This window comes from Lethenteron reissneri, chromosome 26, assembly GCF_015708825.2.
Source record: "Lethenteron reissneri isolate LAM-NWPU_2019-01 chromosome 26, ASM1570882v1, whole genome shotgun sequence".
NCBI lineage: Eukaryota > Metazoa > Chordata > Hyperoartia > Petromyzontiformes > Petromyzontidae > Lethenteron > Lethenteron reissneri.
In genome coordinates this window covers 19,359,254-19,379,448 of record NC_083804.1, presented here as the reverse complement: position 1 = coordinate 19,379,448, position 20,195 = coordinate 19,359,254, and the positions used below count along the sequence as shown (strand labels likewise).

General features: G+C 53.3%; 1 protein-coding gene across 1 annotated transcript in view; it reads right to left on the bottom strand.

Moving 5' to 3' along the window:
- The window catches only part of LOC133347968 (uncharacterized), a 43,480-nt gene extending 23,623 nt beyond the window's left edge, over window positions 1-19,857 (bottom strand). Inside the window, exons 1-9 of the mRNA XM_061560731.1 lie at window positions 19,630-19,857; window positions 16,862-17,198; window positions 15,517-15,594; window positions 13,092-13,358; window positions 10,767-12,395; window positions 5,646-5,723; window positions 2,237-3,619; window positions 1,341-1,562; window positions 61-138 (exon numbers count right to left, since the gene is read on the bottom strand). Coding sequence (XP_061416715.1) covers window positions 61-138; window positions 1,341-1,562; window positions 2,237-3,619; window positions 5,646-5,723; window positions 10,767-12,395; window positions 13,092-13,358; window positions 15,517-15,594; window positions 16,862-17,198 — 4,072 coding nt within the window. The 5' untranslated portion in view covers window positions 19,630-19,857. The remainder of the gene's footprint in view (window positions 1-60; window positions 139-1,340; window positions 1,563-2,236; window positions 3,620-5,645; window positions 5,724-10,766; window positions 12,396-13,091; window positions 13,359-15,516; window positions 15,595-16,861; window positions 17,199-19,629) is intronic.
- Between the last annotated feature and the right edge of the window lie 338 nt (window positions 19,858-20,195).

Below are 20,195 nucleotides of genomic sequence, written 5' to 3'. Positions count from 1 at the left end.
GGTTAGAGGGGGTGTGGAGAGAGAGTGTGTGGCAGGTGTCATGTGTGGGGTCTGCGCTACCGGTTCCCTGCTGAAACCCCGGGTTGTTGTAGTCGTAGGCCAGCCGGTCCGCGTACCAGCAGTTGGTGACCTTACGTCCTGCAGTGACAATAAAACAATACATTAAATACTAGCATACGAGGTTTCGATTGCAACACAAGCAATCATCATCAGGCATAAATGAAATAGAAAGACAAATCTAATATACTTAGAAATGTAATGTAATACAACAGAGAGTCGGATAACATGTTGACTTATACTAGATTTGTGTTTCTATTTCATTTATACCTGATGATGATTGCTTATGTTGCAATCGAAACGTCGTATGCTAGTATTTAATTTATTATTTTATCTTTATACGTGACTTTACCGAAAGAACCAACGCGTAATTCCTGCAGTCACGAAAGCTCCAAATTATGTTTGACAATAAAACAGTTGGCTGTCATACAGCACTCTTCATGCGCAGGCATCCCAAGGGGCGCTTTGCAATAAAAACTCAAAGAGCCATTGGCCGATCGATCCTGCTCAAGGTGTGATTCACCAGAGTCTGCATATTGAGCACAGCGATGGTCAAATCCATGAGGCATCACGTTCGTACCGAGTCAATCTGAGCACCTCCGCGCCATGGCTAAGTGGATCCAGAGCTGCTGGGGACTGCAGATTGTGGTTTAGGCGTCATCAGCACACCTCTAAACTGACGGTACACTCATAATATCAATTATTACATCGTGAGGATGGAAACGCTTCTATTAAACCCATAATATCAAATGTCACATTATCACGATACCCACGTACCTCATGTGTGCGCCAAAATAAATATGCCTCCTTCACATATCTGTCTCTCCACGTGATATATGAAAGTATATCTTTTTTTCGTACATTCCATTGGCCATGTGGCCTTTTGGGAGTGCATAATTTCAACAGAGTCGGTTCAACATGAGGAAATCTCTGGGCCAGATTCTCTTAACATTGCGGTTAAACTAAACTATTTCGACTTTAGCAGGCAAGGCTCACCGAGCTTTCGAACTCGTTTTAAGAAGTGACCTGGTCACAAATGATAGCCCAACGAAGTGGCTTATCACGTGTGGAAATGTATGGCAGGCAAATACTCTAAACACATGTTTCTAAATGTGGAGGTGAAAAACCGGAGGACCCGGAGAAAAATCCACGCGACCATTGGCGTCAGGGTCGGTATCGAACCCACGCGAACGCAACGGTACGTGCGAAGGGCATGGGGCCATCTGCCCCACCGCCGTCCCCCCACCCCGCCGCCTCTTACACCGCACCCTCCCCATCTCCACCTTTGGGCAGTTCGCCCGTGCCGATGTGCCTGGCCCACACGTTCTGGCCGTGCGGCACGGTGGGGTGGGACCGCAGCGCCCGCGAGCGTGCCAGCACGCGGGCCCAGGCGCGCGCGTCCCGGCCCAGGGCCACGCTCCGCCGCAGAGGCCGGGCGCCGTGGATCTCGCGCAGGCGGTTGTGCTCCGCCAGGACGTCCATACAAAACTCCTCCTGGTCCTCCTCTGAGATGCGATGGCAGCGGCGAGGGGGAGGACGGGAGGAGGGCGGGAGGAATGGAGATGAGATGGAAGAGGTGGAAATTGTTGAGCAGGTGGTAATGATAATGGAGGAATGGAGATGAGATGGAAGAGGTGGAAATTGTTGAGGAGGTGGTAATGATAATGGAGGAATGGAGATGAGATGGAGGAGGTGGAAATTGTTGAGGAGGTGGTAATGATAATGGAGGAATGGAGATGAAATGGAGGTAATCATGAATAAGAATTCAGCCATTTGTAATTCCACTGCTTGATGAAGGCCTCCCCCATGCCTTTTTTGGCCCAGGAATCAGTTCAAACAACACTCGCCACTGATGTAAGATGTGACCTGGAATAAAACTTAGCTCATGGAGTTCATAGCACAACTTGCCTATCTCTCTCTGCCACTATGTTCAGCACCAACACCAACCGCCTTTGTCACCCCAGTGGCGATGTTTACAGACCACAGCAGTTTCTCATTTGAGGCCGTCGATCTAGGGAAGGCCCATGACCGGTTCTGATATACGTCACCGGTGTTGGCCGTGAGCGGGAACCGAATTCGGGTGGCCCGGGTTCGTGGTGCAGTGCTCTCAGCACTCCCCCACCGCTCCCCGCAAGGTCTACAGGTGTCTGTTGACGCACAGACACGCACGTATAGTCACCTGAGATGTGGAGCTGCGCATGCGGCTGGGGAGTGCAGGGTGTGCTCCTCACCATGGGCAGCACGTTCCTCCGGTAGAGTTCCGAGAGCGCATCTCCCACCAGCGTGGCCTTGATCAGCGCCTCCGTGCCCACCACATTGCTCAGCACCACCTCTGCCCTGGGCGTCCTTGCCGTGACCTTTGACCCAGACGCTACGGTGGGTGCACCGGGCGCGGAGCAGTCTGCCCTCCTCCCGGCCCTCGCCAGCGCTTTCGGCGCCTCGTCTCGCCGTGGCGGCACGAATTTCACGCCTCCCGCGGCTGCTCCCAATTTTGTCGCGAGAGCGCTCCCCGGCGCCTTCACCCTCACTTCTCTGTGTGTCACTTCCGCTGCCCTTGCTGCCCTCCGACAAGTCACCTCTGCCACTGTCACTGCTGCCATCATCCCTGGAGTCCCGTTTTCCACGTCGGAGCGTGGTCGTTTTGTCTTTTCAGACTCCACTCCGCTGTCGCTGGGCTCCACGCCACCGCCGCCAGCTACGTTCAAGACTTCCTCTACCGCTTGTCGGATATCTTTCCCAGCCACCATCTCTGCTTCATCTCCACCTCCGGTGTGCTCTTTTGGGCGAGACTCGTCTAGAATTTTCTCCATCACCAGAGTGTCTTCTCTTCCCACTCCTTCACATGAGCCTGCACCTCCATGCCCCCTTTCTACCACCCACGGGAGCTCTTCAATTGCTTCCGCCTCAGATCTTTCCATTATTTCACAAGTTGTTCTGTCTGAATCCATCACCAGAGTTTCTGTGCCCGAGCTCTCCTCTGTGTCCAAGTCTGTGTCGGCAGACTGCATCGACAGCAGCTCCATTGTCCAGGGGGCATCTCCAAGTGACAAGAAGGAAACTGATTTCGGCATGGCTTCCTTTGGTGCCATCTCACTCGAGGCATCGGTCTTGCCACGTGTACCCACGGCACGTGTGCCTGCCGATTCGCCCATCACGGTTGCCGTGCTTTCTGCCACGGAACGTTCTGGATCTTCCATCGCCTCGCTTTCCGGAACCCCTTCGACGAGGGACGACTTCTCCGACTTCCCAACGCCCGAGGCGTCGTCCACGGTAAGCATCACCCCCGCGTCCACCGCCAGTACACAATCGTCATCGTCCGCCGATTCTGCCACCCTCGGGCCGCAGTCTTCGTCCACCGCTTCTGTCCCCGGGACACAACTTCCGTTCGGCGCTGCCACCGGAGAGACGGCGATCATGTCGGCATCGTTGCCGGGAGTCGCGCACCGTTGCCCGAGCGCGGGGGGGTCGTACAGGGCCACGACCACCACGCAGCCCTGGGGGCTGACGGCACGGCCGACCCCGAGTCTCTGCGAGGCCCTCCACACCAGTTGGCAGAAGCGAGCTGCGGCGCAGGGCGTCTCGTTACTTAGCCCGAACGGACACACGATGCCGAGCTTTGTGCTCCCGGCCGAACGCGGCAGAACTCCTCTTACCAGCAGCGATGTGCAGGGGAGATCATTCAGAATTCACTAATGGCAGCAGTTGCCCTGCGCTCTGAAGGTCGACTTAGCATAGACACAAAATGTTTGTTTCATTATAAAAAGTAGATGTAATGTTTTTATAAACCTTATCCAGGTAACCAACTCTAAGATTCAACACTTTTTTTAAAGATGTTTGGCCAGGTCTCTTTGTGAGTGAGTATGGATGGGCACAATAATTTCCTGCAGGAGATATTCTAAACAATGGGTTCACATTCAAATATCTACAAAGACAAATTGGAAAAATCCCTTGCTATAATGCTGTCTCCTGGCCATTTCAGAATTTAATATTTAAAGTTATTTTTGTCCTTGGAAATATTTACTTTTTTCAAACAGGCGAATACAAAAAGATGTTGCAGTCGATGATTAATATAACTTTAAGTTTTCTCTCATTCCCACCCCAATAAGAAGCACGTGGTGTTTGCTCCCTCCAGTAATTCCGTTATTTGCACTGATACTGTCGCGATGATTATGACGACGATGATATATGTAAGTTAAGTGTGTTGCAAGTTGAAAAAAATCATGATTCCACGTGTGATGATGAAACTACTTAGATGAGCTATGCGTGGCCAGGTCGCCTCTAAAACATATCGAATGGCTCGTGGGCTTTACCTGGCTAATTAGTTGAAGTCGTTTGTTTCGCCAAAGTCCAGTTGGCAGAAAATATTGAATCCTAAAAAATTCTGAGTTGAACTTTTCAAACGAAAAGACAGCAGTGGCCAATCCAGCAAGCGGTGCGATCCACTGCGATGGATGTCAACGCGCTTTGCGATGATCCCCCCCCTCCTCAAAATCTCTGGCCAAATAATTACCTGAAGTTAACCCTGTAATGTCCGAGCAAGATTTGTTTAAACGCTGAAAGCTACGTTATTTACGTGGCTAGATTCCGTTTCTTGTACCAACCACTGTTTTAAGAAAAAAAATATCCTGGCCTGCCACAATGTGACTGCATATGAAAAAAGCGTTAAATTGAGATGTTGTTTTTTTTAAACATGGTATCGTATTTGCTATAGATTAATAGAATGACACTACGAGCATCACCTATTGGCAGAAGCTTTTTTTTTAATCTATGAATTCTTAGTCAGGGCTTTGTATTTGCCATAAGCCATGAAGATAATTGTTGTCTGCTGGCTTTAAGTGTTCTTATTTGTCCTCGAGATCCACAAAAATATTTATTTGGCGATCGTCCCGCTGTCGCCTCGACAGACCTGGTTTTCACCTGAGGACGGATACTTGCGTTGTGGCCGAAACGTCGTGAGAATTGTTTTATTATGTTTTATTTTTATTATTTTATTACTTCCCTTCTACGTGACTTTACCGAAAGAACCAAGAAAATCATCCACCCGTGGATCACAATCACGATCCACGTGTTGGCCACTGATGCGTGAAGACATCTCAGAATGTCATTGGAGTTTTACCGCATTTAGCATCACCAACCTTGCTCATGAGGAGGTGAAATAAAACAGACATCATCGTGATTGTCCTCATTGTCCCCACTCAACGTGTAACTATTCCGCCTGCCCAGTAATTGCCATGTTTTACTCGCAATTTAACTGGAGAATTGATTCTCCATCATCTCCTTTTAACCATCTCTTTTGTATTGCGTGTTCTTTTCCGTATCGTTTGTACAATTTCCTAAGCTCCATTAGTCTGAGTTTTAGTCTGACTCAGCATATTCTAAACAATCGATTCTTACACAATTCAACGCATGTTCCGGGAGACCGAGTCAATTTGAATGCATGGAGAGATGCGTCATTACGTGCTTGTGGTCAATATAATCGTCTGATGAATATGCGACCTCCATCGCCCAGCCTGTTCTCTCCATCACAGCGTCGAGGAGGTCAAGGCGATGAAGAAGTCCTCATGAGTGGACACAATGCAAGCTCTTACCGGACTCGGGCTGAGGGCTCAGGATGTCGAAGTTGTGTCGTCCAATTTCGCTATACCACGCGTCGGTGACCTCGGACGCTGTCGATTCACAGGGACAGGGGGCACGCGAAGAGTGAGTGAGGTGGGATCAATCGTCAAGGGACGGGGTCCATCCCTCTGGTGCCTGCACGCCCTTACATAGGCGCCAGATACGCTGTTGAGTGGCTTTGTGTGTGGATGACCTTGCGGTGTGTGTGAGCCTTGTGGCTGCTGCTGCTGCTGCTGGTGGTTGTGGGACTTGACAGTGGTGTGGCCCCCCCCCTTGGTGTGCGTGCCTGTGTAAAGGGTGTGCCTGACCCGTGGTGTGCGTAAGAGCGTTGTGATGAACACGCGGTGTGCGAGTGGTCCACTGAGCGTGGTGTGCGTGAACACGGCGGGGATAACCCTCTGGTGTGAGTGTGTGCGAGCGATGTGGCTGACCTGTGGTGCCCGAGTCCGAGAGTGACGTGCTTGGCTCGTAATGTGAGTGTACGAGTGATGTTGATGAGCCGTCGTATCTGTGTGCCAGAGTGGTGTTGCTGGCCTGAAGTCTGAGTGTGTGGTGGAGTGGTGGAGTGGTTGAGTGTGGCGCAGTGGTTTGCGCACTGTGCTTCGACCAACATCAGTGAGGATTATCAGAACACGTCCTAGGCCTCCCCTAGGTCGACTCAGCCTCAAATGATTCCATAGCGCAGTGTGTATAAACATCGCCAATGGGGATACAAAGGCGGTCGTGCTTGGTCCTGGCCACCCACCCCCTTTGTGTACCATGCTAGACTTCAGAGGTGCCCAATAACAGCACTTGCTCCAACAGTCTAAGGCTATACGGGGGATCATTGTCTTTGGTGTGCCTGGCCCGTGGTGTGTGTGGGTGTGTGAGCGGTGTGGTTGTATCATGGTGTGTGTGTGGGTGTGTGAGCAGTGTGGCGGTTCCGTGGTGTGTGTGTGTGTGTGAGAGCGGTGTAACTAACCTGTGGGGTGCGTGAGTGTGGGAGTGATATGGCTGGGCTGTGGTGTGTGTGTGAGTAGTGTGACTGATCCGTAGTGTGAGTGAATGTGTGGCAGATACCGTGGTGTGTGCGAGTGGGTGAATGATGTGGCAGCGCCGTGGTGTGTGCGAGTGTGTGAATTGTGTGGCTGACCTGTTGCGTTTGTGAGCGAGATGGCTTCCCCATGGTGTGTGTGTGAGTGTATGAGCAGTGTGGCTGTCCCGACGTGTGTGTGTATACGAGTGGTGTGGCTGGGCCCTTGCTATGAGTGGTGTGGCTGGGCCCTTGCTGTCAGTGTGAGAGTGATGTGGCCGGACCGTGGTGCGTGTGAGTGATGTGGGAGAACCGTCGTGCGTGTGAGGGTGTGAGGGTGTGTGTGAGGGTGTGAGCGGTGTGTGTGTGCTTGTCAGGGTGTGAGCGATGTGGCTGACCCGTGGGGAGTGTGTGTGTGTGAGGGTGTGAGCGGTGTGTGTGTGAGGGTGTGAGGGTGTGTGTGTGAGGGTGTGAGCGGTGTGTGTGTGTGAGGGTGTGAGCGGTGTGTGTGTGCTTGTCAGCGTGTGAGGGTGTGTGTGTGTGAGGGTGTGAGCGGTGTGTGTGTGTGAGGGTGTGAGCGGTGTGTGCTTGTCAGGGTGTGAGGGTGTGTGTGTGTGAGGGTGTGAGCGGTGTGTGTGTGTGAGGGTGTGAGCGGTGTGTGTGTGTGAGGGTGTGAGCGGTGTGTGTGTGCTTGTCAGGGTGTGAGGGTGTGTGTGTGTGTGAGGGTGTGAGCGGTGTGGCTGACCCGTGGGGAGTGTGTGTGTGTGTGAGCGGTGTGTGTGTGTGAGGGTGTGAGCGGTGTGTGTGTGTGTGTGAGGGTGTGAGCGGTGTGTGTGTGAGGGTGTGAGCGGTGTGGCTGTACCCGCGGTGTGTGTGTGTGTGGGTGTGTGAGGGTGTGAGCGATGTGTGTGTGTGTGTGCGGGTGTCTGTGTGTGAGGGTGTGAGCGGTGTGTGTGTGTGTGTGCGGGTGTGAGCGGTGTGTGTGTGAGGGTGTGAGCGGTGTGTGTGTGTGTGTGAGGGTGTGAGCGGTGTGTGTGTGTGTGTGAGGGTGTGAGCGGTGTGTGTGTGTGTGAGGATGTGAGCGGTGTGTGTGTGTGTGAGGGTGTGAGCGGTGTGTGTGTGTGTGAGGGTGTGAGCGGTGTGTGTGTGTGTGTGTGAGGGTGTGAGCGGTGTGTGTGTGTGCGGGTGTGAGCGGTGTGTGTGTGTGAGCGGTGTGTGTGTGTGTGAGGGTGTGAGCGGTGTGTGTGTGTGTGAGTGAGGGTGTGAGCGGTGTGTGTGTGAGTGTATGTGTGTGTGAGCGGTGTGTGTGAGTGTGTGAGGGTGTGAGCGGTGTGTGTGTGTGTGTGTGAGGGTGTGAGCGGTGTGTGTGTGAGTGTGTAAGTGTGTGTGAGGGTGTGAGCGTGTGTGTGTAAGTGTGTGTGAGGGTGTGAGCGGTGTGTGTGTGTGTGTGTGAGGGTGTGAGCGGTGTGTGTGTGAGTGTGGGAGGGTGTGAGCAGTGTGTGTGTGAGTGTGTGAGGGTGTGAGCGGTGTGTGTGTGTGGGTGTGAGCGGTGTGTGTGTGTGTGTGTGAGGGTGTGAGCGGTGTGTGTGTGTGTGTGGGTGTGAGCGGTGTGTGTGTGAGGGTGTGAGCGGTGTGTGTGTGAGTGTGTGTGTGAGCGGTGTGTGTGTGTGTGTGAGGGTGTGAGCGGTGTGTGTGTGTGTGAGGGTGTGAGCGGTGTGTGTGTGAGTGTGTGAGGGTGTGAGCGGTGTGTGTGTGAGTGTGTGAGGGTGTGAGCGGTGTGTGTGTGTGTGTGGGTGTGAGCGGTGTGTGTGTGAGTGTGTGAGGGTGTGAGCGGTGTGTGTGTGAGTGTGTGCGGGTGTTAGCGGTGTGTGTGTGTGAGCGGTGTGTGTGAGTGTGTGAGGGTGTGAGCGGTGTGTGTGTGTGTGGGTGTGTGAGGGTGTGAGCGATGTGTGTGTGTGTGCGGGTGTGAGCGGTGTGTGTGCGAGCGGTGTGTGTGAGTGTGTGAGGGTGTGAGCGGTGTGTGCGTGAGTGTGTGAGGGTGTGAGCGGTGTGTGTGTGAGTGTGTGAGGGTGTGAGCGATGTGTGTGTGTGTGTGTGCGGGTGTGAGCGGTGTGTGTGTGTGAGCGGTGTGTGTGTGTGTGTGAGGGTGTGAGCGGTGTGTGTGTGTGAGCGGTGTGTGTGTGTGAGGGTGTGAGCGGTGTGTGTGTGTGAGTGTGTGAGCGGTGTGTGTGTGAGTGTGTGAGTGTGTGAGCGGTGTGTGTGTGAGTGTGTGAGGGTGTGAGCGGTGTGTGTGTGAGTGTGTGAGGGTGTGAGCGATGTGTGTGTGAGTGTGTGAGGGTGTGAGCGGTGTGTGTGTGTGTGTGAGGGTGTGAGCGATGTGTGTGTGAGTGTGTGAGGGTGTGAGCGGTGTGTGTGTGTGTGAGTGTGTGAGTGTGTGAGGGTGTGAGCGGTGTGAGCGGTGTGTGTGTGAGTGTGTGAGGGTGTGAGCGATGTGTGTGTGAGTGTGTGTGAGCGGTGTGTGTGTGTGTGTGAGGGTGTGAGCGGTGTGTGTGAGTGTGTGAGGGTGTGAGCGGTGTGTGTGTGTGTGAGGGTGTGAGCGGTGTGTGTGTGTGTGAGGGTGTGAGCGGTGTGGCTGTACCCGCGGTGTGTGTGTGTGTGGGTGTGTGAGGGTGTGAGCGATGTGTGTGTGTGTGTGCGGGTGTGAGCGGTGTGTGTGTGTGAGCGGGGGGTGTGTGAGTGTGTGAGGGTGTGAGCGGTGTGTGTGTGTGTGTGAGGGTGTGAGCGGTGTGTGTGTGAGTGTGTGAGGGTGTGAGCGGTGTGTGTGTGAGTGTGTGAGGGTGTGAGCGGTGTGTGTGTGTGAGCGGTGTGTGTGTGAGTGTGTGAGGGTGTGAGCGGTGTGTGTGTGTGTGAGGGTGTGAGCGGTGTGTGTGTGTGTGTGAGGGTGTGAGCGGTGTGTGTGTGTGTGTGTGAGGGTGTGAGCGGTGTGTGTGTGTGTGTGCGGGTGTGAGCGGTGTGTGTGTGTGAGCGGTGTGTGTTTGTGTGTGAGGGTGTGAGCGGTGTGTGTGTGAGTGTGTGAGGGTGTGAGCGATGTGTGTGTTTGTGTGCGGGTGTGAGCGGTGTGTGAGCGGTGTGTGTGTGTGTGTGAGGGTGTGAGCGGTGTGTGTGTGTGTGTGAGGGTGTGAGCGGTGTGTGTTTGTGTGTGTGAGGGTGTGAGCGGTGTGTGTGTGTGTGTGTGAGCGGTGTGTGTGTGTGTGTGTGAGCGGTGTGTGTGTGTGTGAGGGTGTGAGTGGTGTGGCTGTACCCGCGGTGTGTGTGTGTGTGTGGGTGTGTGAGGGTGTGAGCGATGTGTGTGTGTGTGTGCGGGTGTGAGCGGTGTGTGTGAGCGGTGTGTCTGTGTGTGTGAGGGTGTGAGCGGTGTGTGTGTGTGTGCGAGGGTGTGAGCGGTGTGTGTGTGTGTGTGTGTGAGCGGTGTGTGTGTGTAAGGGTGTGAGCGGTGTGTGTGTGTGTGTGTGAGCGGTGTGTGTGTGAGCGGTGTGAGCGGTGTGTGTGAGCGGTGTGTGTGAGCGGTGTGTGTGAGCGGTGTGTGTGAGCGGTGTGTGTGAGCGGTGTGTGTGAGCGGTGTGTGTGAGCGGTGTGTGTGAGGGTGTGAGCGGTGTGTGTGTGTGTGAGCGGTGTGTGTGTGAGCGGTGTGGCTGTACCCGCGGGGTGTGTGTGTGTGTGTGAGGGTGTGAGCGGTGTGTGTGTGAGCGGTGTGTGTGTGAGGGTGTGAGCGTGTGAGGGGTGTGTGTGTGAGGGTGTGAGCGTGTGAGCGTGTGAGGGTGTGAGCGGTGTGTGTGAGCGGTGTGTGTGAGCGGTGTGTGTGAGCGGTGTGTGTGAGCGGTGTGTGTGAGGGTGTGAGCGGTGTGTGTGTGTGTGAGCGGTGTGTGTGTGAGCGGTGTGGCTGTACCCGCGGGGTGTGTGTGTGTGAGGGTGTGAGCGGTGTGTGTGTGTGTGGGTGTGAGCGGTGTGTGTGTGTATGTGTGTGAGCGGTGTGTGCGAGCGGTGTGTGTGAGCGGTGTGTGTGTGAGCGGTGTGGCTGTACCCGTGGGGTGTGTCGCGTCCCCCCCGACCCCCAGGTAGACGTTCTCCCCGGGCCGCGACTCTGTGCGCCCCACGCGCTCCAGGGCCGCGGAGTCCCAGCGCGCCGCGCCTGGGAGCCTCTCCCCCGCCTGTGCCTCCTCCGCTTGTGCCTCCACTGCCTGTACCCCACCTGGTTGTGCCCCACCTGGTTGTACTCCACCTGGTTGTAGTCCACCTGCTTGTGCGTCAGCTGGTTGTGCGTCAGCTGGTTGCACTCCACCTGGTTGTACTCCACCTGGTTGTACTCCACCTGGTTGTAGTCCACCTGGTTGTAGTCCACCTGGTTGTAGTCCACCTGGTTGTACTCCACCTGCTTGTGCGTCAGCTGGTTGCACTCCACCTGGTTGCACTCCACCTGGTTGTACTCCACCTGGTTGTAGTCCACCTGGTTGTAGTCCACCTGGTTGTAGTCCACCTGGTTGTAGTCCACCTGGTTGTACTCCACCTGGTTGTACCCCACCTGGTTGCACTCCACCTGGTTGTACTCCACCTGGTTGTACTCCACCTGGTTGCACTCCACCTGGTTGCACTCCACCTGGTTGCACTCCACCTGGTTGCACTCCACCTGGTTGTAGTCCACCTGGTTGTAGTCCACCTGGTTGTACTCCACCTGGTTGTAGTCCACCTGGTTGTAGTCCACCTGGTTGCACTCCACCTGGTTGTACTCCACCTGGTTGTACTCCACCTGGTTGTACTCCACCTGGTTGTACTCCACCTGGTTGTACTCCACCTGGTTGTACCCCACCTGGTTGCACTCCACCTGGTTGTACTCCACCTGGTTGTACTCCACCTGGTTGTGCATCAGCCGGTTGTGCGTCAGCTGGTTGAGGTTCACTTGATTGTAGTTCGCATGCTTCATTGGATCGTATTTTGTCACCCTGAAATGTTTTTGATTGCATTCCAGTTGGTTGAAGTTGATTTGACTGCAGCTCTTCTGGCTGTAGTTGATATGGCTGTCGTCCCACCGTCTCTCGTTTATCCGGACTGAGTTTGTCGGGCTGCAGTTCACTTGGTGGTAGCCCTTCTTGCTGTACTTTGTTTCGATGCAGTTGCTGTTCTTGCAATCTCTCCGTCCATATTCTGTCCGGATGAATGTCGCTCGACTGCAGTTTATCTGCCTGTAGCGCCTGTGGCTGTGGATGTGCTGGCTGTAGTCCCTGATGGTTTGGGGAGGCAGCTTGTGAAGGCTTCCCCTGCTCATCCTCCCGCCGAGTGCGAGACTGCTCATCGTCACACGGACCTTGGTCCACCTGCAGACTGTCCGCGTGTGCTTCTCCCAAGTCGAGTGTTTGTCCCGGTTGCAGCTCTTCCGTTTGCCGTCTGCCTGTGTGTAGCCCGCCGAGCCCGAGCGCGTCCACCAGCGGTGCGTGCAGGTCCGCCGGGTGCTCGCGTGATCTGTCCTCCCGTAGCTGCCCGCCGCGTGGCATCGTCACAGCGCCAGGCTCCATTAGCAGGAGGAGCAGGGCCTCGGCACGGAGCTGGGCCCCTGCACAGAGCTCCGCACTGAGGACCAGAGGCTTCGCTCCGTGCCTCTTCCTCAGGGCGTTGTGCGCCACAAGCAGATCCTGTTGAAAGTCGCTTGCTTGCGGCCCTGCAGGAGCACATGCACACACAAACCTCCAGTTCACCAGGCCGTGGACCCTTCAGCGTCACCACCACTTCCGTGAGGGAGAACCATAGTCCAATTGTGCTATTCCCATCAGGTCACCAGATGAGAAGATTCCATGCGAAAGTCTGCAGATAGTAGTGCATCACCCAGTGTCAGACAGCAGCCCCACCATGGGCCAGTCGCTACTTCTGGGTTAACTTACATGGAGGTCGTTATCGACACGAGGGGCACGCCTTGTATGAATGCCTCGTAAAGATTGTCCTACGCGAATTAAACCAAATGTTTAAGCTTCAGATCTAAATAAAAAAATTTGCTCATTATAATAAGCTTATTTTTAATGGCTAAGGAGGCGTGACCATCTACTCGCTACGCAGCACGAACTCAAGAACCCGGGCTAATTACGAGCGGCTGAAACCCAACATCGCGACAATGCGGCCAAAATGCTCAATTATAGATTTGTTTTATTTCATCAAAGTTGAATGTTGTTCTACAACAGAGGCACTATACGGTGTGCTCTTAAAGCCATCACAGAACCTTGAGATGGTTAGCAATTGCCATAGTTGCTCACGAGTAATTGCACTGCCGGTGACAATCGCCACGACATCGCCCCAGGTGAATCCTGGCCGTCAGCGCCCGCAGATCAACGCCAGACCCACCGTCAGAGCCCGCTTCCTTTGCTTTGGCCGCATCCGAAGATGACGGCGGTGCAGACCGCGCGGGCGGCACGGGCAACGGGGACGCATCGGCGCACGTGGGCAGCGGGGGCAGCGCCGGCAAGGGAGGCGGCACGGGGCAAGGGGGGCAGCACGTTGGCGTGGAAGGCGCCCTGGGGGCCCTGGTTGCCCGCGGGGCTGTAGAGCGTCACCACGACGAGACGGCGCCCGTCGCAGGCGCGGCCCACGCCCAGCGTGCACGAGGCGCGCCACACGAGCTGCGTGAAGTGGACTGCGACACGCACACAAAGGCAAAGGACCCCCCCGCCCCCGCATACCTTTAACATGTTGGGCCAAGTGCTGTGAGTGAGAACCTATGGGGCCGTCGATAAATGACGTCACGCGATTTTGGACGATGTTTTAACCCCCCCCCCCCTCGTCACACGGCGTCACAAAAAGTCAGACCCCCCCTCCTCTCTCAAATATGACGTCACAAAGCTCTGCCCCCCCCCCCCCCCCCCAAAATAAAATATGCTTCAAATCGCTTTAAACGATTGTCATTGTAGTGCGTATTTAATGCGGCGCTGCATTCTGATGTTCTAGGAGAAACCATTTATTTTAAAAAGTCGATTTAATTAAGTAGAACGTGTTGTCTACATATAATTAAAGTTGCGTATTTTAATGTGACGTCACATTTCTCACCCCCCCCCCCTCGTCACACATCGTCACAAATGTCTGACCCCTCCCCCCACCCCTAGGTGCGTGACGTCATTTATGGACGGCCCCTATGAAGGCGAGCAAGGGACACGAGGAGGGGGCGTGGTAATCGCCACGCCCTGGCCACCTGTGTCTCCCTCGTGGCGACATTTACACCGCACCCGGTGCTCGTTTGAGGCTGAGTCGACGTAGACGAGGCCCGAGAACGGTTCTGATCATCTTCACTGGTGTTGGGACGTGAGCGGGAATCGAACTCGGGTCGCCGAAGTCTGAGTGCGGCGCTGGCTGCACGCACGCACCTCGATTCACAGCCCTCTCTGGATGAGCTGGGCTCACGGGGATGATGAGTGGTCCAGACAACGGACTATCACAGGTGCGTATGTAAAGTTAATTCAAGATTTGAAGTTTTCGTGACTGCAAAAGAGGCATACTCTTTGGTTCTTTCGGTAAAGTCACGAAGGTGAAAATAAAAAATAAAAATAAATGAAAATAACCACATTAAATCACGACGTTTCGGGCGCAACACACAAGCGTCCGTCATCAGGTGTGGACAGCCACAGCGGCATCAGTTGCTGAGGTATCCCCACCTGATGACGGACGCTTGTGTTGAGCCCCGAAACGTCGTGATTTAATCTAGTTATTTTCATTTTTCTTTTCACCTACGTGACTTTACCGAAAGAACCAAAGAGTATGTAAAGTTATAGTCTCTACAAACGCGTATTTGCCTACATAGGATGGGGGTTTAAGATGTGGAACGCGTCGTGTGTTTCTATCGCTTTTTAAATCAATCGATTTACTTGCTGACGTGTTTGCGGTCACGTGGGTGCTGAGTCAATGACCCCAACAATAAGTGAGGAGCAGCTACTAATAGAATTAAACCCGGGCACGTCAAGATATTTGTTTCTGTAATTTTGTCCGCAAGCGCGGTTGATCCGGTCGCGATTGATAGCGAAGGATCGGCGCGTTAGGCAACTAAACGTCGATTGCTTTCGGCTTGTGATGTTAATGAACCCGACTCGTGAAGGTCACTGTCGTTTGCAAAGAAGTGGCTCAAATTGCGAGTGGACTATATATAAGTTGATGAGTTTAATCAGCTGTCACATGCCCAGAGGGTGGAAATATTCATCGAAACGTTGATCGATATCGAGTCTAAAGTTTCGCAATGCATGCATCAAGTGGTGCCTCTACGAATCTGTGTTTAGACGACTATTGTGTAAGTTGTATGAAATGAGTTCCACTCCTCGTAGCCACGACATTCACCAAAATGTTCTTTTTTTTTTGTTGGTGGATTGAATCGAATCGCCGTGGTGGTGAATTCCAACCTCCGTAAACCACACCCGGGTGTTGGACAGCATCAGTTCATCATCCTCATCAACCACGACCAATCCACTGCTGGATGAAGGCCTACCGAAGCTGCTGCCACCTGTCACAATCCTGCGATGCACCAAACCTATCAGCCAGCAGCTGGCTACAGTTTACAAACTTACGAGACAGATGCGAGAAGAACACGTGTCCGGGTTAGTTTAGCATGGGCTGACTTTGCCAGTACTCGCACACTTACACACGTACACACACATGTACACATGTAAACACACACGTACACATACATGTACACATGTAAACACACACGTACACACGTACACACACACACGTACACACACACGTACACACGTACACACACACGCACGTACACACACATGTACACACACATGTACACACACATGTACACACACCTGTGTTGGGCTTGTATCCAGGACTGGAGAAGTCGTAATGCTTCACCTCGCTGTACCAGTGCTCCGTCACTTCTTTGCCTGGGGCATACGTGCATACACGCGCGCACATACGTGCATACACGCGTACATGCTCACCTTCTTAACGAGTAGGATACGTAACCCCCTGAGGTCAGTTGTGGAGGTTCAACCCCTCGTTTTGAGCAGGACTGCGTCACTCCAGAAGTCGGTTATACAGGTCAAGGTCTGTTCCCGACATCGATCTTGGATATCCATCCACGTTCACCCCTTCGTCCTGCCCACAGGCCCCGCATGCCCAAGAGATGGTAGTTGACGTTTCTCCATAGCTCGTTTTAGTGCGACCTCTAACCCAGTATCCCAAGACGAGCCATTTTCCCCATGCGTCTCAGGTTTAACCCCTGACCCCCATGTGTACCCAGCTTCAACCCCTGTGACCCCCGTGTGTACCCAGCCTCAACCCCTGTGACCCCCATGTATACCCAGCCTCAACCCGTGACCCTCTTGTGTACCCAGCATCAACCCCTGTGACCCCCTTGTGTACCCAGCCTCAACTCGTGACCCCCTTGTGTACCCAGCCTCAACCCGTGACCCCCTTGTGTACCCAGCCTCAACCCGTGACCCCCTTGTGTACCCAGCCTCAACCCCTGTGACCCCCTTGTGTACCCAGCCTCAACCCGTGAGCCCCATGTGTACCCAGCTTCAACCCCTGTGACCCCCTTGTGTACCCAGCCTCAACCCTGTGACCCCCTTGTGTACCCATCTTCAACCCCTGTGACCCCCATGTGTACCCAGCCTCAACCCTGTGACCCCCTTGTGTACCCATCTTCAACCCCTGTGACCCCCTTGTGTACCCAGCCTCAACCCGTGAGCCCCATGTGTACCCAGCTTCAACCCCTGTGACCCCCTTGTGTACCCAGCCTCAACCCTGTGACCCCCTTGTGTACCCATCTTCAACCCCTGTGACCCCCATGTGTACCCAGCCTCAACCCTGTGACCCCCTTGTGTACCCATCTTCAACCCCTGTGACCCCCGTGTGTACCCAGCCTCAACCCCTGTGACCCCCGTGTGTACCCAGCCTCAACCCCTGTGACCCCCTTGTGTACCCAGCCTCAATCCGTGACCCCCATGTGTACCCATCCTCAACCCCTGTGACCCCCATGTGTACCCAGCCTCAACCCCTGTGACCCCCATGTGTACCCAGCTTCAACCCGTGACCCCCGTGTGTACCCAGCCTCAACTCCTGTGACCCCCATGTGTACCCAGCCTCAACCCCTGTGACCCCCATGTGTACCCAGCCTCAACCCCTGCACCCTCTTGCGTCCCGTACCGCCGGGCTCGGCGCCCTGTTCCCTGGCGCCCAGCGGGCGGTAGTACAGGTTCTCGCCGTGGCTCGTGTCGCTGTGCTTGAGCGCGCGCCTCTCCAGGAGGTGCTCGGCCCATGCGCGCGCCTCGCGCTCCAGCGCGGCGCACGCGCGCAGCGGCGCGGCCCCGTGGCGCGCGCGCGCCGCGTTGTGCGCAAGCAGCAAGTCGCCCGCGAAGTCATCCGCGAGGTCCCCTGTGAAGTCCCGTGGCGGCGACGCGGTCACGGCGGCGGCGGTGGCAGCCACCAACCCCCCGCCGCCACCGCGAACCGAGGTCCCGCCGGGCGGCTCTCCCAGTGACATCTGCAAGCAGGAAGGAAACGAAAGCGCGTTCGGCACTTGTTGGGACTGTTAGGTGGGAGATGATGGTGGTGGTGGTGATGATTGTGATGGTGAAAATGCATCGGTAGATACTAACAGCGCCGCTTGTTACTCAATATTAGTCACGGTGGAGGAAGCAATTGCCCGCAGAAGGAATGGACGCAATGTTGGTGTCTCATAAATAATGAGGCGATCAAAAACGTTGGGCTCGATCACCAATTTCACGCACATTTCAAAATAAAGACGCATTAATTATTGCATCCGTTGTAAATACATTTCCCAGCATGTAGCATCGATACGCTGCATGGCGCTTTCGCTAAATATTTCAGAACACTGTTGGATATATTTCCATCATTTGAGGCATGTTGGGGAAATGTTGTTCAAAGTTATACCCAAAATGTAGTCGTGAATATGAAATAAAAATCGGCCGAAAAGCCAGGCCACATTGGATGCGCAGAGAGGGAACGCTGCAGGGTTTTTTTTAAGATTAACTTAACACAAGGCATGTCAGCTTATTGCCTGAATAAATAGTGCGGCTCTTGGGACAAAGCGACCCAAGAATACTTAAAGTAAACCTCGCCATAGAGGGTACAGACAACGCAGTGGATACAGAGACACGGAGACAAATGTGTAGAGAGAGAGGGAGAGAGAGAGACCTCGACACCCAGAGACACGCAGAGTCAGGGACATAGATCCCCAGAAATATGAACATATAGAGACACGGAGAGGGAACACGGAGACAGGTAACAGATATAGAGAGTTGCGGCGAGAGACACTGAGACATGCACAGACACGGAGGTAGACACAAAAGTGGGACACTGACGCGAGAGATCGAGAGCAAGAGACGCGGCGAGACACAAATACGTAGAGACGTGGAGACACAGAAACAGAACGAGCCGAACTACGCGAAGACATCCCACCAACCGGTCGGGTTACGAGGGCATCACTGCCAAGGACCCGTAATCACAACACGCACGTGTTTATACAGCGAGATTTAAACACTTTGCATCTGAAAGCGCTTAACATTTTGACCTGCACACAAACACATTACAATCCAAACAATGGACATCTTCATTAAAGGCACGAGCATCCCACTGCAGTCAAATCAGAACACAAGGCGACCAGCGGGCACGTTTAGTGCACGGGCCACGCATCACGACGTTGATCACCCGAGCACGACTCAAGACTCCCGACATCAAAGAGAGTCCAGCGAACAGTGATGGCAATCATGTGATTTAATACCGCGCGTTACGCATGAAAATAGTATGCCCAACACACTGAACGTCATGAATCCCTAGCACATATATTAGATGTAAAAAGCAGTTAACAAGAATGTGTGTGTTTTAAGCGTGATTTTACGAGTTTACGGACCCATTCGCTATACTCACTTGTGCTCCAATCCAGGGTGAGTTGATGAATTTGCACAAATCTCTACGTGACCCGTTACGCCTTGAATCTAGAGCGCTGGATCACACGCGGTGTGCATGATACCACAACAAATGTAGGTGGAGCTAATTGATATGCTGCGTTATATTCATAGAGGTGTGTTCATATAATGCAAAACGTTTTCAAATGCTCTTATCCGTTATTCATGTATTTTTTATGATAAAGAGAAGTCTCAAAAGTTATGACTATGGTGCATATTCTTGGTTCTTTCGGTAAAGTCACGTAGAAGGAAAATAATAAAATAATACAAATATAAAACAATACAATTATCACGACGTTTCAACTGCAACACAAGCAATCATCAGCAGGTGTGATTGCTTGTGTTTCAATATTGTTGATTTCAATTCTCACGACGTTTCCACTGCAACACAAGCAATCATCATCAGGTGTGATTGCTTGTTAGCAAATATTGAAATAATTAAAGGTAGCCATATCAATAACTTCATTCAAATTATATTAATGTGTTGTATCCCATTTTCCATCACACATACGTAATGTATGTTAATGCCATTGATATTACAATACGCGATTTAAGATTTCAACCTTGTTGATTTTAATTAAAAAATATATACAATCATAACCGGGTGTCCCTGTTACGCCACTGATCCAATTCAAACTTAATTATCCAGCCGTCTTTCACGAGTGATGACGATGACCTTGATGATGATGACGCAGATGATGTTGCCGATTAACAAATTGCTGCTGCTGCTGTTGATTGTGACGATCATGGTGATGATAGTAACAATACGCACGTTGCAGGAGTGGTTGCTGATAGTAATAATGACGATTACCACCAGGTTGCTAATGATAATTAGCGCATTACTGCTGCTGCTGATGGAACACGTTACTATTGCTGATGATCATGTTGATGAGCGCCCGTCTGCTCGTGCTGATAACCATGATTATGAGCACGTTGCCGCAGCTGATGAGCACGTGTCTAATGTCACTGATGATGTTGATGCGTTACATTTGCCGTGAGTCAGCAGGTCGTTTCTTCTGGCGCTGTCAGAACGATGTCGCTGGCGATGTCGATGAGGATGTCGATGTTGATGATGTTGATGGTCCTCGGTCTCCGCAAGGCTGTGGAGACTGCACCGTGCGCGCCTCTCTCTCTCTCTGCAGGAGACTTCTCTCTCGATCAATGGCGCGGCATGAATAATACATCGGGGCACTGTACACGCATCGCCGGACAGCACCTCACTCCATGCGCAAATCTCTCTCCCTCCCTCATTCCACTCTCCCCTCGCTCTCTCCATCTCTCATTCACTCCCTCCCTTCATCCCTTCCTTTCTCCACTCCTCCCCATCTCTTCATCTCCCTCTCTCTCCATCTATTCCACTCTCCGCTCGCTCTCTTCCCGTCATACCGATTATCCCTTCCGTCTCTCGATCCACCACTTTCTCTCCACGACTCCCATCCCTTCCACACTCTCTCACCACTCACCCCCTAATCACCTCTACTCCCCGCCACCCACACACACTCTTCCTCCTTACCTCACTATCTTCCTCCATCCCACTCTCTACTCACTAACTT